Source organism: Apostichopus japonicus, chromosome 8, assembly GCF_037975245.1.
Source record: "Apostichopus japonicus isolate 1M-3 chromosome 8, ASM3797524v1, whole genome shotgun sequence".
Taxonomy (NCBI): domain Eukaryota; kingdom Metazoa; phylum Echinodermata; class Holothuroidea; order Aspidochirotida; family Stichopodidae; genus Apostichopus; species Apostichopus japonicus.
Window position 1 is genome coordinate 19,482,805 of NC_092568.1, and position 16,939 is coordinate 19,499,743.

The 16,939-nt window shown below is 38.2% G+C and overlaps 1 protein-coding gene across 2 annotated transcripts in view; it reads left to right on the forward strand.

Moving 5' to 3' along the window:
• Positions 1-16,939, forward strand: part of LOC139970937 (thrombospondin-1-like) — a 66,790-nt gene that overhangs the window by 29,118 nt on the left and 20,733 nt on the right. For both annotated transcript variants that reach the window (XM_071977014.1, XM_071977015.1), the window contains exons 3-12: positions 247-851; positions 1,386-1,545; positions 2,042-2,139; positions 2,695-2,835; positions 3,175-3,283; positions 4,603-4,767; positions 8,198-8,371; positions 11,518-11,691; positions 13,339-13,466; positions 16,082-16,234. In XM_071977014.1, the coding sequence (XP_071833115.1) occupies positions 247-851; positions 1,386-1,545; positions 2,042-2,139; positions 2,695-2,835; positions 3,175-3,283; positions 4,603-4,767; positions 8,198-8,371; positions 11,518-11,691; positions 13,339-13,466; positions 16,082-16,234 (1,907 nt within the window). The remainder of the gene's footprint in view (positions 1-246; positions 852-1,385; positions 1,546-2,041; positions 2,140-2,694; positions 2,836-3,174; positions 3,284-4,602; positions 4,768-8,197; positions 8,372-11,517; positions 11,692-13,338; positions 13,467-16,081; positions 16,235-16,939) is intronic.

Below are 16,939 nucleotides of genomic sequence, written 5' to 3' on the forward strand. Positions count from 1 at the left end.
CCATCGTTGACTGTCTAGGAAATCTGATGATAACATTTGATGACCCTGATTTAAGGGTCTCGTTATTCTGCACTTTGTTGATAATCATCATCATTATCATCATCATCAGATGGTTGTAGTCGCAACGAAAGTGACCTGAGGATAAACCGTAGAAACGTTTTTAAGTTTTCTGCCAAAGACTCTTCTATCTTTGTGGACTTTGAGTGATGCTCTTTATTCTTATGGTCATTGTCTTTCTTCCTGCAGTTGCATCAAGTACGTACAATGTCTTGGAAGAGGTTGGCCTATCAGCAGATGTAGAAGGTGTCAAGTCCGCCAAGGGGACCAGGCCAAACAAACCAGCATGGAGGATAAAGACCAGGTTGAAGTCAGAAGTGACTGCCAGTGAGGATTCTCTTAACCATCTCTTTATAGCTATGGAAATGAGTGATGAGATCACATTGGTCGTCACGCTGAAACGAGATGACAAAATGAAGGGAACTATCTTTTCTATTGACAAAAAGGATCAAAGCGAAAGACTTTTTGGGTTTTCCATGAACAGAAATCATATCCCTGTGTTAGTATTTGGTGGTTTCGATGTAGAAGATCAAACGTTACATGATGAAAGTATAGTGTTCGACGATTCGCCACTAGCAGATTCAGACCAAAAATTTCATACTTTCATTTTGACATTGAAAAAGACTCACGATGGCGGTGTTATGGTGACCATGAAGGCGGACTGTCACGCCATGAGAATCAGAATAATACCGAGGACTTTGTACGTACCACTCTCGAATAACTACGACAAATACGTACTGCGTTTTGGACAGGGGCTAAGTGGGCCTAGAGCCAAGACATATGGTGACTTTAGGGTAAGTGAACAACTACAGTATGCAATCAAGTAAAAGCTCAGAGGTATATTGAGTTTATTTGATTGATTGATAAAAGAGAAACATAATATTAGCATCCTGGTTGAATTGGGGTTCAAGTTCCTTTTGTTGGCGGATAATTGAAAGTTGCCACATAATAATTATGTACCAGACTTGAAATTGAAACTGTAAAAAATGTTCATTATTTAACAAAAAGGCTATACATGTAGAATGTTTTAGATTGTGTTCCCCTTTGAAATGTCCAAAATGAAATTAGGTATCGGAATTAGCCATTTGCATTCATGGCTATTTATGGCACATTGTGATTGTGTTTTCAATTTCCTCTTCATAATGTCGTACTTCTTGTCAGACAATCTGAATGAATGAACGGATGAGCGGATGTATATATGTATGTATGAATAAATGAATGAACATTAGAACATATTTTTTTTACCTTGATTCTTCCATACTGACGTCATCGTCCTTAATTTCTTCTTTTTGTTTTTCTCTTCTTCTTCTGCTTCTTCTTCTCCCTAGGGTGTTGTTGACGAAACTAAGTTTTTCTTTGACAAGAAATACTCCAAAGTAGCCAAACAATACGGATGTGAGGCGGATTTTGCTGATTATAGCATGTCGTTTTCAGAGGATGATAGCAGTGACTTAAGTCATCCTAGCCAGATGGGACAATTCGATTCAAGTAGGACATTGTTTTTCTTCCTAGGCTTCCTTCCTAGTTCCTGCTTGCATATTGTTTTGTTTTCATGTCATAGCTTAATCAGTTGATCACATCCTTTCAAATTACTATGAACTCCCCCATATTTATAATTAGCTACGTTCTCGCTGTATGAAGGCATACGGTGAATATGAAATTGTCACGAAGGCATCGTATTGAAGTATATATTTACTTATTTTGCAAAATATCTATCTCGTTGAAATTATCCAAGTATCAGTAATATCAAAATTCCAAAATTATATTTCTTCTTATTGAATTAATGTAGATCTTTTACGTTGAATCTTACGGTTCCCTTTCGTATCATATAATCGCGTCGCAACGCAAAAAAAATGGATGAAAATCGACTGATACGGTATACCTCCATCTCCTCCTCCTCCCCATTTTCCTCGTCAACAACAACAGAAGACATTAAAATACCGGTAGTGCTTAAAAATTAACCAAATTTGTATTTGTTTTGCAGGTAACATGTTGTCTTCTACATCCCGGTCACAGTGTTCATGTGATTCGTTGAACGAGAGGGTTGAATTACTCAGTACAGAAGTGGGAAATATTTACACGGTAAAACATTCAAAGGTTTTAACAGAATCTACAGTAATTTTATGATTATGTACGGTAGCCAATAAGGTACATTTATCTACAAGTATCTGTGACGTCCGACTGCTCGTAACTGTTTCACATTCGGCAAATTGGCCCCTATTGGCTCATTGGCTCATAGTATCATAGTTTTCAGATGAAGGAACACATATAAAGCAACCAGTTAGTAACCTTCCCATATATAACTTTAACCTCGTAAAGTAGATAGGTTTTCGGGGGACAGATTTGAGGCAGGTATATGCCTACCTGGGAGGAAGGAAGGGGGAGGGGTGGGAAATAATAAACTGTTTATCACGAACGAACATTTCATTAATCGTTTTAACACTTGTTGGAGAATCCTGAACCAAATGAGATTATATACCATATATGACACTGACTAAATAAAATACTAAATAAAATCATTCAAATTTGTGTTTCTCTCGAGGTCGCCGGCGCTTTCAACGATATTGGGCAAACGTGTTATAATCTCCTTTTGGGAGAAAATAAAAAAGCTTTATTAACTTTTCTTTCAAACCCCAGAAAATTAAAAACAACGAAATTAGGGCTACGGTAGCCCCTACTGTAGAGTATCCCACAATGTTTGGGTGTTTCTTTGACAACATGTTCCGTGATATTGGAGAGAGTTGGACTATTGGCAATTGCACTTCCTGCTCTTGCGAGGTATGTGAATACTGTCTATTTATTTTTGTTTGCCGTTTGTTAAGAGGATGGGAGGGTGGGGGGGGGGGGTGAAGTGCTCATAAAAACAACTTAAAGAGTAAGACACTTAACCGACAGTCTTGGCAGAAGCTATGGCCAAACTTGTAGAAACTATGGGGGTATCAATAACATTCTTAATAGATTTTCTTCTAATTGTATGACAAACTTGGTTTTCATAAATTTTCCTGCTACCATTGGTTCAAGTGTTGGGACGGTATATACCGCGATACTGCATGCTGTCTCTACTTGTTGCACCTTCTTTAGTTCGGTTTTCGATTTGTTTTTACTTAATGCCTATAGCCAAATGGTGACTTTACTCCATCGGTTCGATGTAATAGCATTCAGTGCCAACCGATTGATTGCGGTAACCCGATCCCGGTTCCAGGGGAATGCTGTCCGGTTTGCCCAGGTAAGCGAAAACGGTTTGTTGAAGTTCAGTTATTATCTAGATAAGATCTGGAATCCATTCACATGCTGTATCATTTTTCAGGCAGTCACGGAAGTATACAACTTAAACGGGTGACCACCGGATTGAATATTAGCGGAAATTAGAAACAATCGGCGATAAAGTGAGCTCGCAAAATGATATCATATTTGATTGGAAACCAAAACTTTTGGTATCATTCCAACTAACAATATCAAAAATATATGATCTTACTCTACCCCTTCGCCACCGGGTGGGGGGGCAGTGATCGAGAGTATAACCAGTCACAGCTGATAAATCTACTTTTATTATTACTTCCTGTAATATAAATAATTTATGATTATAATCTCAATTCATTTATATTTTCAATATGATGACGAATGAATGAATGAATATTCATTAGTTGGATTTGTGTGTCACCCTATCAGTACGAATTGAGTCAGCTTAGTAGCGGGAGAAATGTATAAGTTTGTACATTTATGTACAAATGGAAATGTACATTTCTACATCTTCAACGAATCAACAGTTATGTTCGGCATTGTTCTAGAGGTATAATTGTACTACTAATACTAGTTCTAATGCTAGACCTATAGGCTAGATTTATTACTGCTGGGCCCCATTCTGCAGTGTAGTCTAGTTTGCTAACCATAACAATGAGAAGTCTCCCCTACAGCCTAATGAATGGTTCACATATAGCTACGGGTGATCTCTGCTGATTGAAGACTATTTGTCCTTAAAATTAACCAAATACAGATAATGATAAACGGCCCTTTTACTGCATGTAAGTTATTCTCTATCACATACGACAGCGGCGCAAGGAATTCAAAGCGCCCATGTATGGAATGACGTCACAGCAGCGTGCAGAAATGTACATGTCCATAGCTTATTGCCTATTTGCACCGCACATTTTTTCGTGGTCACTAGCGGTAACAAACGTACGTACCTAGTGCGTGTGTCACCAAATATTTCCACACCGGCGCTGACATATATCCACAGGAAATGTTCTTCTTGTGAGGGATATATGTGTACTGTGTTATTTTATTCATGGAAATTCACTTTCTTATATATCCTTATAATTAAATGTGTCGCCATATAACCACAGTTAGGTTTAATTCTATAGCCGAAAGAAAATTGCATTTAAACAAAAGAATGCAATTACTTATCATAAATCCTTCACAAACAAGAACATGGGTTATGGGTTACATGCGAGCCGAGGTGTGGATAAAAGAGATAGATATGTGTGTTTGCGTATGTGTTTCTATATATAAACTATATATAATCATCGCACTGTTATATTACCTCAGCCAACGATGAAGACATAGGCTGGAGTGATTGGTCAATTTGGACGCCTTGCAGTGCTACCTGTGGCGGTGGAGAACAGGCACGTGGCCGAACATGTGACCGAACACATTTTGCTTGTGATGGACCAGACGTTCAAACCAGACCGTGTAACAATCAACCTTGCATAAGTAAGTCTAACAGTCAAAAAGGAATTACAAAAATAATTTGCGCTGCTAACGGCTAATAATTTTTTTTTAGACCTAAACCATAAATGCTTATCGCCCCCCCCCCCTTAGCCCCACTCAAAACCATATTTTGGTTCAGTTTTAAAGACATTGAAGAGGAGATACAGCACATCATTAAAGCAGAAAAAGGAAATTTTCCTTTCACCCAAATCATTGCTATAAGTGGCAAAAGTGTGTGCCCAAGTCTTTAGGCTCTTATATCACTTTCAAGTTCAACTGATGGGATAAAGAGGTAACATTTTACAGGGTTCAAACGGTTTATCATATGCCAAGTGTATTAATTAGAATGTTATATTAAAAAATTTAAGTGAAAACATTAATTATGTTAATATTGCTTAGCAAGTTACCTGATATGTCCGTTGTCAATTGTTGGTGATTTAAGCAAACGGCTTTTGACATATTCAACATCCGTCACATTCAGGTGTATTTATTATAGAATGTTATATTAAATAATTGAAGTGAAAAGCATTAATTATGTCGAAATTGCTTAGAAAGTTACCTGATATTTCCGTTGTCATTTGTTGGTGATTTAAGCCAACGGCTTCTGACAGATTCAACATCCGATATTAAATGACTCATTAGTTTTTTGCTCTTTATGCGTTCCACACAAACATGAAATGCTTCAGAAGTGATATGAATAAGGTTTGCCAAGTATTTGAAATTATGTCACGTCCTTCGACACTTTACTTTCTAGTCTATACTACAATTTAAGTTCGATAACGTAACTGTCACGGATTCGTTCAACCTTCCTACTTTTTTTTCTCTCTCTTTCAAAGCGGCATGTCTTGCGTTTGATTAGCAAATTTTAAAAACTCTGTGGACATATTTTTGAATAAGATTGCAATTGAGTTAAGACATCTGTAGGTTGGACTGGACGACTTGTGTATAATTTATGGAATTAATTTACATTTTCATCATTTCGTCGACCAGAAAACTTATACTAGTATAATAATATGTATAGTCATATGCCCCCCCCCCCCCCCCTCCAAAGAAATAAAAAATAGGGAATCGGAAAGTTGGAAAGTTTACAAATTTTCCTCCTTGCATGTTTTAGAAATGAAACATTACTTTATGCTACAGTTTGAACGCACTTCGTTATGATGTGATTTCAGTACTCGATGATATCGATTAAAAAATAATCGATTTTTATTGAGAAAAAAAAACCTACTTGAAAAGTAAATGTAGTGGGGTCAACCGGATAAACTGAGGGTGTCCACCTTGAGAGACACCCTTCCCTTTTCGAGACACCCTTCCCTTCCCTTTTCTCCTCACATTCGACAAGTATAATTTCCGACAAGAAGATGTTCATCTCCTGTTTTGCTCATAAAATGAGTGGAAGAAATATATAGGTAGATTAAAAATGTTTTCCTAATAATAGAATTTCAAATGATTCGAAGTGTTTCTTTGTTTAGTATGAAGAGGGTGAATTAGTTCCGTGCTCCCTCATATTAGTTTAGCTTATAAAGTTCCGGTGTACTTTCTAACGACAAGAATAACATGTCAAGGGTTAATTCTTTTAAACAGGTTTAAAGGAAGGGAAAATTTAGTCTGTGAAAAAAATCGCCATTTTGTAAACAAGATATATCCGTTGTTACACTGTTATAAACATAATTTGTTCCGTGTATATTAACATTGTAAAGTCTTATTTTTGTTGTTGACCACAATCTTACAGTCAGATATTTTTTTTATAATGGCATGATTGTTGACAAAAACCAAGGGACATCCCCTTATATATGCTAAAAAGGTTCATATTCAATTATTTCCTACCCTAAAGGAACGTTTGTTGCGAAATTTGTATATAGGCCTTCTGTAAACGCTAAAATGTTGTTATTTGAGTTGAAAATTGATATGTAATCTGGTTTTGTTTTCGCGCTAATTATTTTCTCAATTTATACTAAAACAGTGTGATACTGTAAACTACCACAACGTACATGCTTTGTTCAAGCACGTTGATGATAACAGGCGCTTATACGTTGAGCGCACATCGATCTGTTTCCGAGAATTGCATTTCCTCCTTTGTAGGCTCCCCATGCAGTCCCAACGAGAGGAGGGGGTGGGGTGATTACAACTCCGGGCACCATGATGGAGGGGACCCGGGAAAATATGGGAGAATAGTGTATAGTCTCATATTTATAACATACTTATATAAGCAAACATATAGAAGAGTGCAAAAAGGGTGGCTTATGGAATAATGTCCCCGCGGGCGTCCTGGCGCTCAAGATTTCTGGGGCTTCTAATGTTCGATATTACCGAAACTTTAGAACGAACTAGTTCCTTCATTGAACTTCTACATATTTATTTTGTGGGAATTTCCCTTTAAATATCTTATCAGTTCATTACAGATGTTCGTTTCTAGATTGTGAGGCCGCAAGGTATTTGATGATAGACATGTTTCTTATCTCCTTCTAACATTGTTCATGGTTTTGTGTGGATTGGTTTCCTTAACTAAAACCCATCAAGGGAACTACAGGCTGACATATGCTTCACATTACTGTACAGATGACGCGTGACGACTAAAATTTGTGAATATGAAAGGTTAAAAAATGCTTTCGAAATCTCCAAATGTTTGACAGTAAACGATTTTGCCAAATTGAGTTTACTTTTCGTCGCAAGTCGAGAATCTTAGGTTATCGAAACTGCATCTTGGATCTCTAGAGAGCATGACAGGTTTACTAGATTAAGGGAAATGACATTACTGCAGTTTATGTTCTAGCCTACATTATTACTTTGTATATAACAACACATTAAAAAGACCTTTCAACATTAAGTCCGTGCGTAGTTAACATCTGTACATAGAAAATAATAATTAAAAAAAATGAAAAGAAAATCTAAGGGTTTAATATCTTTCCTATCATCACCAGCGGATCAACAAACAAATTGGCTGGACTATCTAGTTTAGTAGACAGCGAGGCTGTTATCATAGTCTCATTGGAAGCTAGACAAAATGCCATAGAAAATTAGAAGATTTCGTTGCACCAAGTTAAAAGCGTATTACAAATTCTACTTGGTTTGATATTTGAGTGTTCTGTGTTGTTTCTGTGGAGCTGAATTTTTTTTCTTCATAATATCATTAGAGTTGTGTTAAATTAATTTTATCGACTATAGCAAGACTTTCTGATCGAAAACGCTAAACCATTTAATGGTTTGACCCTTTTTCAGACATTTCACATATATTATTAAATATGCATATCGGGGTAATGTTATTTGCACTAAATTGCTTGTTGTTTTTGGCTGTAATATGAGATATAATTGATGTATAAGCTCATTCTTGGAGATGTTATTGATTCTAAGAAAGAAAAAAAAAGAAGATAAACATCAAATCGCAAACAGCTGATCATCGAGGGATTCTTGTCTCTGTTTTTTGTTTTCACAGAGGTTCTTGATGGAGGATTTAGTAGCTGGACACCATGGACATGCAGTGTTACTTGCGGTAATGGGACAGAAACCAGAATTAGGGCATGTAACTCCCCTCGACCCCTCAATGGAGGACGCCCCTGCGAGGGAGCACGTCGGGACCAGAGAATATGTGTTAGGACACCCTGCGCAGGTATGTAATATTCACCATATTGGGTATCTCTGATGTACGTGGTTGGTTGCTTGATGTAATCTGGGGGGGGGGGGCGGTTAACGAAACGCTGCATTCACCCTGCAGTAATCATTGGCCTTTTGGCTAAGATCATGTGTAGTATCTGTTCCCTTTCGAGGGGATTGGTGATGCACACCTGACGATGATCACACAGTCACAGTCCCGATGCAAGGGGACTGGGGTTGAGAACGGATCAGTCGTTCGGTAGTTTGGTTTTCGTGCCCAGGTTCTTGCCTAGGTGACTTTTCTTAAAAAAAAAAGTATCATTGGCGGATTGGCCTACCGGTTAATGGGCTCTGGGAACTAGCTGGCACCGTCAGTTTGAGGTGCCGAAATATGTGCAAGCGATAAATTGGGCTAGAAGCCGTCCTATTTATCCAATCGTACAGCTATTTCTGTAACGTCCAGACGAAAGTTGCTTCTGAGGTTGAGAGTCACTTCGCCCAACAACCATTTCGCCCAACTGCCATTTCGCCCAACCAGCCTGGTCATTTCGCCCAACCGCGTTGGTCATTTCGCCCAACCGCGTTGGTCATTTCGCCCAACCGCGTTGGTCATTTCGCCCAACCGTGTTGGTCATTTCGCCCAACCGTGTTGGTCATTTCGCCCAACCTTATTTTTACTAATATTCAGTCAGAATAATATTACTTTTTCTATTCCACCGGTTCAATTTGATTTATTTTGGGTAAGGTTACTTCGTAATAGGTAAATAAAGTGAGGTCCGCTCGATATCGATCGGAGTCTGAGCAGTTATTTCGGGTATAATGGGAGGATTACACTACTTTAGGCGTTTACGCATACAATGGAAGTTATATTATTATACAAACAAAGGGGAATCGGTGTGGAATAATATAACCGTTTCTATTTCACTAGTTCAATTTGATTTATTTTGGGTTATATTATTGGTAGTTATATTATTATTATTATTATTATATGGAAGTTATATTATTATATAAACAAAGGGGAATCGGTGTGGAATAATATAACCGTTTCTATTTCACTAATTCAATTTTATTTATTTTGGGTTAAATTATTGGAAGTTATATTGTTATTAACCTAACCTAACCTAACCCCCAACACACTGATCGGTCCTCAAGTTTCCTTAATATTCGGTTCGTATCCTGTAACTTTAACAATTCCCGAACGTTTACTTTTCAAGTATCATATTTAATCAAGGTTGGGCGAAATGACCAGGCTGGTTGGGCGAAATGACCAGGCTGGTTGGGCGAAATGACCAGGCTGGTTGGGCGAAATGACCAGGCTGGTTGGGCGAAATGACCAGGCTGGTTGGGCGAAATGACCAGGCTGGTTGGGCGAAATGGTAAGGTTGGGCGAAATGGCAGTTGGGCGAAATGGTTGTTGGGCGAAGTGTCCTGCTTCCGCTTCTGAGATGTATATTTGTCGATAACTTCAAATACCCTTTAAGGCAATGGTTGAACCCTGTCCAATCCAAGAGCAAAACATTTGTCTCTTTCATTTGTCAAAAATGTCCCCCCCCCCCCTGGACTATACCTTCAACGAGATCTTCTGTGGAAAAAAAATGTTACAATGATGGAAATAGATGAAAAAGTAGAATAATCATAATAACAATAATAAAAACAAGCTGCTCATAAATCAAACAGAAAAAAAACGTAGTTGCTGGTGGGTAAAACTTTTATAAGGCATGCACTTTCTCTTGTTAGAAAATATGTAGACGGATTTAAAACGAGCTATCAATAACAGACCCACGAAGAAAGAGAAAAAACAACAATAGTGGCGACACTATACAAAAACTTCAAAAACATGACGGAAGTTTGTCTACCAATGTCCTTCTCGGGTACATTCGGTCTTTGCCGCAGGAAATATGTCAAAAAAAGAGAAGACAAACAGACAAGAAAATAAACTATCTATTTCTTCTTTGAATTTGGCAAAAAATGGGTAAAAACGTTCTTAGCTTAGACATTTTTGACAGATATTTTTGTCGAGGTCTTTTCCCCTTAACATTTTGTGCTTCTTAGTGCCTTTCTCTTATTAGGGGTGGAGCTGTTGTGTTGTGGAGCTGTTGCGGATTCAAAGGAAGTTTTGTGTATGAATATGACTGTAGATATATATATATATATATATATATATATATATATATCAATATCTATCTATATATATATATATTATACATATATATATATAATATATATTATAAATATATATATTTCATGACAAATATCCATTGTTGGCCAACGTTGGCCCCCAACCATCCAAAAAAATACTATGAATTTCCGTTACGTGAAAAACAGTCACTTCTAAAAGCGAAAGATGGAGATGTTTATGGCAAAATTTTCCCAGGAATTGTATAAAGCGAAAAATCTGATCGGGCGGCTACCTTTCACGTCAAATAAGTTTCGAAAAGACATGTGGCCTTTGACAGGTGACAACAAGCTATTAGTACACGGATTCAAGGTTAACAAAATAGCTAGGCAAAATAGGTAACAAAACGTGTGTTCCCATCGTACAGATCCTATAGTCATGTCCAACGTGTTAACAACCGATGTTAGCCTCCTGCTAGACGACGACAGTAAACTTTGCGAACTAATATTTGTAACATCTTTATAATAGATATAGCTCAAACATTTGTAAGGTTGCCAAACGTGTTTGCAAGGTTACCGATTGACATAACATGTACCCGACAACTTCCTGATGAATTTTTAACTTTTTGGGTTGACTTTGAGAAAAACAAAATCCCGCAACAATTTTGTTGATTAGTCTGAGTATTAGGTTATGTGTAGCTGGAACACACTAGCCATCTGGCTTGACTGGTCAAGTTTTTTTTTACATATTAATGAAGTAAATATCGAACGTTTAAACAAATAAATTGGATGTGATTTTGATGTATGTAATACTAGGCTAAATACGTATGAAAAGAGTCTATAGTCTATAGGCGACGAAATGTTGAGAACCATATGAACACATTGTTTGTTACTCGTTCCATAACCTTCATTTTGGGCGGGAAAACAGATCAGTATGATATAACTTGTCTTAGTTTGATTGACCAATTGGCAGGCCCCTACACAGTCTCCTGTATTATAGTGCAATCATTCTTTATGGCTGCTAATTGCTTCCCTTTTCTTCTGCAGTTGATGGTAAGTGGGGCATGTACTCACTCTGGTCTGCCTGCACCAAGTCGTGTGATGGAGGATGGCGGGAGAGAAGCAGGCAGTGTGATAACCCACCCCCAAGTCACGGAGGAGTTAATTGTACAGGTCCGACTGTACAGAGAGAAATGTGTAACACTCAGCCGTGTCCTGTCGGTAAGCAGCCATTGTGATCAAATTAAAATATATTAAGCACAAAAGAAGATGGGGACGGGAGTCCGGGATGGTGTTGGGTGAGGGAGCAGAGGTAGCACCCCATAATGCAAGTATTGTAAACCCAAGCGATAATGGTGCAGAGGTAGCACCCCAATACAAGTATTGTAAACCCAAGCTATAGCGGTGCAGTATGCGCAAACAGGCTTACGTATAGTAGCAGGGATTCTTTGATTTTATTCGATGGAACGTGATGTTTTCAAATGATGACTAAAATAATCGGACAGATGCCGGTTCTAAGTGACGAAGCTTTCAAGGATTTTCAGAAAGTCTTTGATCTTGGCGGAACGATATTTCTCCTTCCTAATATGAAGTTAAAGAGGTGATCAACATGGATATGTAAAGCAACATATCGTGATGTCAGTATTGTTACTACTCTTGACTGATTGATAGAGGATTGGATAGTATCAGAAATTATACAAAATCTGCTCAAAATACCGTCTGAAGTCCACAGTCATATAGAAAGACAGATTTTTATTTTCAATTTTGTCTACGATTCTGTCACAGTCAGTTTTCAGATCAGATGGGCAAAATATCTTTGTCATATTTAGCTTGGCATTTGATTCTGCATTTTCGGTTTACGATATATCTCTATCGAACGTTTAAGAAAAGGAGAATCATTTCAATTTTGAAGAATCGGCATGAAGCCAAGACAGAAATTATTTCTAGTTTTGTTCTTATTCCCGCTTTGTTAATACCTCCTCATATTTGGAAAAGTTGAAGAAGGGTCATAAACAGGTGTGTAAACTATAATGAAATCAAGTTATAACCAGCGAAACTGTCAACATCATATTAAATATATACGGACGGTTATTTTACTTTAATCTAAAATTTTCTCTTTTGGAGACAATTTCGTTCTTTAGAAGGGGTAAATTGAATCATAACGAAGACAATTCCGTTGAAAATTACATCATTTCATTTCTGTCAGGTTTCAGAGAAATCTGCACATTATCAGATTATCTTTTAAGGATCACCTACCCTTTTTTTACACAAGGTTTGTTTTTTCAAGGTTTCGAAACTTAATACTTTGGATTATTAAGATATTCCATCAATTCTTGCCGACAGGTAAAGTTTTATAGGTCAATTTTTTTTGGCGGCGATATTAAAAAACATCTGAAATCATGTAAAATCATTTAACAGTGATTGACACGAAGTAAATTACATTAAAGTAAGATGTTACTACACATGAATAAGGATTTCACCCCAATTGAAAAAAGATCGCCGGGATTTTTCAATTCTGAGGGCTCTTAAAGGAGAAGCCTTATAACATCATAGAACAAATTGAGGGCTACCAGAATAGCAACTAGGAGTGGAAGGATATGAAGCGGAGAAGATTGGCGGAGGCGGAAAAAGGGGGGGGGGGGTGCGAAGGAAGAGTGGATGAGGAAAAGGATTGGAACAGGTTGCTGAATGATTGAAGTAGTGCTGCTCTGAGGGAGGGGTGGGGTGGGGTGGGGTGAGGTGAGGTGGCGTTCACAGTGCAATTGTTACTTTGTTATGTTCTTTTCACATTGTTATACTTTATTATGCTACTATAATTCTTTTCAATAGTTTAACGCCATTGTTATCTGTTTTCTTAACCTTCTCAAGATGCCTGTCTTTCAAGTCCCTGTTTCTATGGCGTAGAATGCCGCAGTCATCCCGAGGGTACATATGAGTGTGGATCTTGTCCTACCGGTTACGTTGGAGATGGAAGATTCTGTAACGACGTCAATGAAGTAAGCATTTATATTGCCTTTCAAAGTTTATATTAAAATGTTCTCTCCCCTGAAGTTGCATTCTAAGACCAATACTTGGCAAAGAGAGCCCTGGGTGTGGTGAGGTGGGTGGGGGGGTGGGGTGCATTTTGAGATCCTCACGATTCTTTTGATATTGACTTTGCTCACCTACCTATACGTCACGTGTCCTGTTTACTTTATAGCGATGTAATCATTGTTCAACGGTGCGCAAGTCAGTTTATTTATACTACATGACACTTCCATATGCCGTATGCCATGCGGATGTAGCCTAGGGAGGGAGGGAGTATCATTTGAATTTTCATCTTGATATAGAAAGACCTACAGGCAATTAAGCTCATCTGAATTGTTTGTTCATCTCCGTCAGACTACATACCACTTCCCATTAGAACATTTACTTGATTAACCTCTTCCGCTAAATAAAGTTCTTCACTGAAACAGGAATATCAAAACTATCATGAAAAATACAAACTCAGTTTAATTTAACCTGTTATCCTTCCTCTCGATAAAGATATGCCTCACGTAAAGAGGGCGCTGTTCCTTCAACAGTATGTTCTACATGACGTTGACCTCCCGCTCAAACCCTCTTTTGTTTTATGTGGACTTTCTATTGCCCTTTATCATAGAAATATTGCTTGGTTGTCATGGAGAGGTTTATTATGTTTCATTTATGTTGTCTATGTGACGGAATGTCGTATAGTTTAATATCTGTAGCGGCTGGAGGCTATCACTGATCAAGTTTCTTAGACAACTTCTGTCTTCAAACCCTTTGTCACGGTGGTGGCCTTGGCATGATCACTATATCTCTCACGCAGTCGAGATTATGTGGACGTGATTTGTTTTGCGATCTCTTCACGGAGATGATCAGAAATGCGATAAAAAGATCATGTCGTCTCTTAATATGCTTGTCATTGATTGCGTCTTCTCAGTACGAACAACTACGTTTTCACAATATCCCTAGTGTTACCCCGGCCCTCACATCCCCTCATTTCTCCCCCCCCCCCGCCCCCTCCCCCTTCTCATTTCATCATCCATGGCGGTGTGTTTCACCGATGCCCTCCATATCACAATAAATCCCGTCTCTGGAGAAAGACAGGGAAAGAAAGAAAGAAAAGGTTCAAACCGATCAACACTGCAGTTATGTAATTCTTCAACACATTTGCGTGTTTTGATGTTATACGATAGTTTTACGCTTCCGTATTCGAAGCTCTGCCTGACAATCAGTGTTGCCCGTTTGTCTCAAATTTACCGGTACATTACTGTCAACCGGTGATTACAAAGTGTGAATCTCGGTGATATTTGTAATGATTACTGTCGACTTTGTTAAGTCACATTTAAGTCACGTTTAAGTCACGTTAAGTCACAGTCGACTTTGTTAAGTCACAGGCGGAGTGTATAGCCTAGTGGTTAACGCCGGCGTCTCCCAGTCATGAGATCCCCGGTTCGATTCCCCGCCGACAGCAATGTGTGTCGTCTGGCAAGGGTGTTGTTCAATCACAACTTCCCGACATGGACGTTAAATGGATGTGTGCCGAGAGATTGGCTTCGGTCAGCTTGCGAGTCTATAAGCCTCCATGGCTTCTTTCGCGAGTTCCTGCTTGCGGAAAGATCACATATACATACATACATACATACATTTCATGGACGCGTATGGCAAGCCATGTGGGACAAACACTGCATAATATATCCGCGTATTAATTCGAATATATACGCGTATTAATTCGAATATACATGTGTTGTAGCCTAAATGTGTAAAGTTTCGCGTTTTGAAGCGATCTCGCGAGCCCGCCAAAACATTTATCTTTGGTACATGTACACAGCAAGAGCGGAAAATGTTTTTTCGTGTATATTCTAATTAATCCGTGCATATATTGGATTTAATTCCCATATGTATTTTATTTAATACGTGCATATATTCGAATTAATACGTGTATATATTCGAATTAATACGTGTATATATTCCAATTAATACGTGTATATATTCGAATTAATACGTGTACATATTCGAATTAATACGCGGACATTTTTAAGCCATATGATTGGCTAATAATATATACGCGTATATATTCCAATTAATACGCGTGTAAATTCCAATTAATACGCGGATATACTATGCAGTGTTTGTCCCACATGGCTTGCCATAGACGCGAATTTGATTTCTCCCGGTATAGTATGCGTAAACGAAACATACAATAGCCTGTACTAGTAGTCTAGTAGCCTATACCTTACTGTGTATTTCTCCAAACTGCTAGTTGTTCCCTTGCCCGTGTTGCCGTGTCTATACGGTGAGGGGCGGAGTGATAATCCAAAGAACAGCGGCAAGTTTTCGGAACAGGAAGATCGTCGTAAAAACATTAACCGACAAAATCACAGAGCATGTTCGGCAGCCTATTATGGAACGCCATCATAATGATGATAATAATGTAGGATAAAAATACACGATGATAATATGAAAGTAAACACGAAAATAATCAAGTAACTTATTATTATCATTTGTGATTCTTTTTTGGGTTTATACTCATATAAGTTATGCAGACTCATGGTTATTGATATAATTATTATTATTATCTGTTTTTTTCTTTTTTTAATATTCTCAGTGTCATGAGGTGTCTGATGCCTGTTTCAATTCTCGTGGCAAACACCTCTGCAGGAACTTAATTCCCGGGTACCAGTGTTTGCCTTGCCCGGTAAATTATCGCGGAAACCAACCGTCTGGTGTCGGTGTAAGACATGCCGCTAAGTACAAACAGGTAAGCACATTTTTTCCCCCATTCATTATCTTTGTTTAATTTCTGGGACTTAATTGCCTTTCGCACATAGCTGTTAATGTATGCTGTAACATTGTTACTGTATCTGGTCAACATGTAGAGTCAACACTTCCTACAACATACATCTATTTCTACTTTACAGTGAGATGTTTACTACGAACACTGTACCTAATATTTCTGTCTCTCTCTCTCTTTTCGTTCAAACAATGATGCATGTAAACGACTAGAAGGCCTACTCTAATCTAACTCGAGGACACTTGAGGACAATAAAAAGTTTCACCCAAAGTTTAATATGCAAATAAACAACCGTCTCTATATAATTTCACATTTTGGTTGGGCTGTGAGCAGTGCGCAGGTTGACTGGATCCAATTATGTGTGAATATTACATGACATGGGCCAGTGGGACAAAAAGTTACAACCCTGTACAAAATACATGCTTAACGTAACCAACTTACAGATATTAAACTTCAAAAGTATAGCCCCAAAATATGCTAGAAAAAGGCCAAACAATGGTCACTCTGGCTCAGATTGCAACATGCATTTTACTGCCGTCCTCAAAGCACGTCGATTAATTGATCTTCTATGAAAATATTTTTGAGAACGTGAAGCAAATTCTATTTATGGGGGTGGGGGAGGGGTGGGGGAGGGGTGGGGGAGGGGTGGGGGAAGAGGTGAGGAATGCTGAT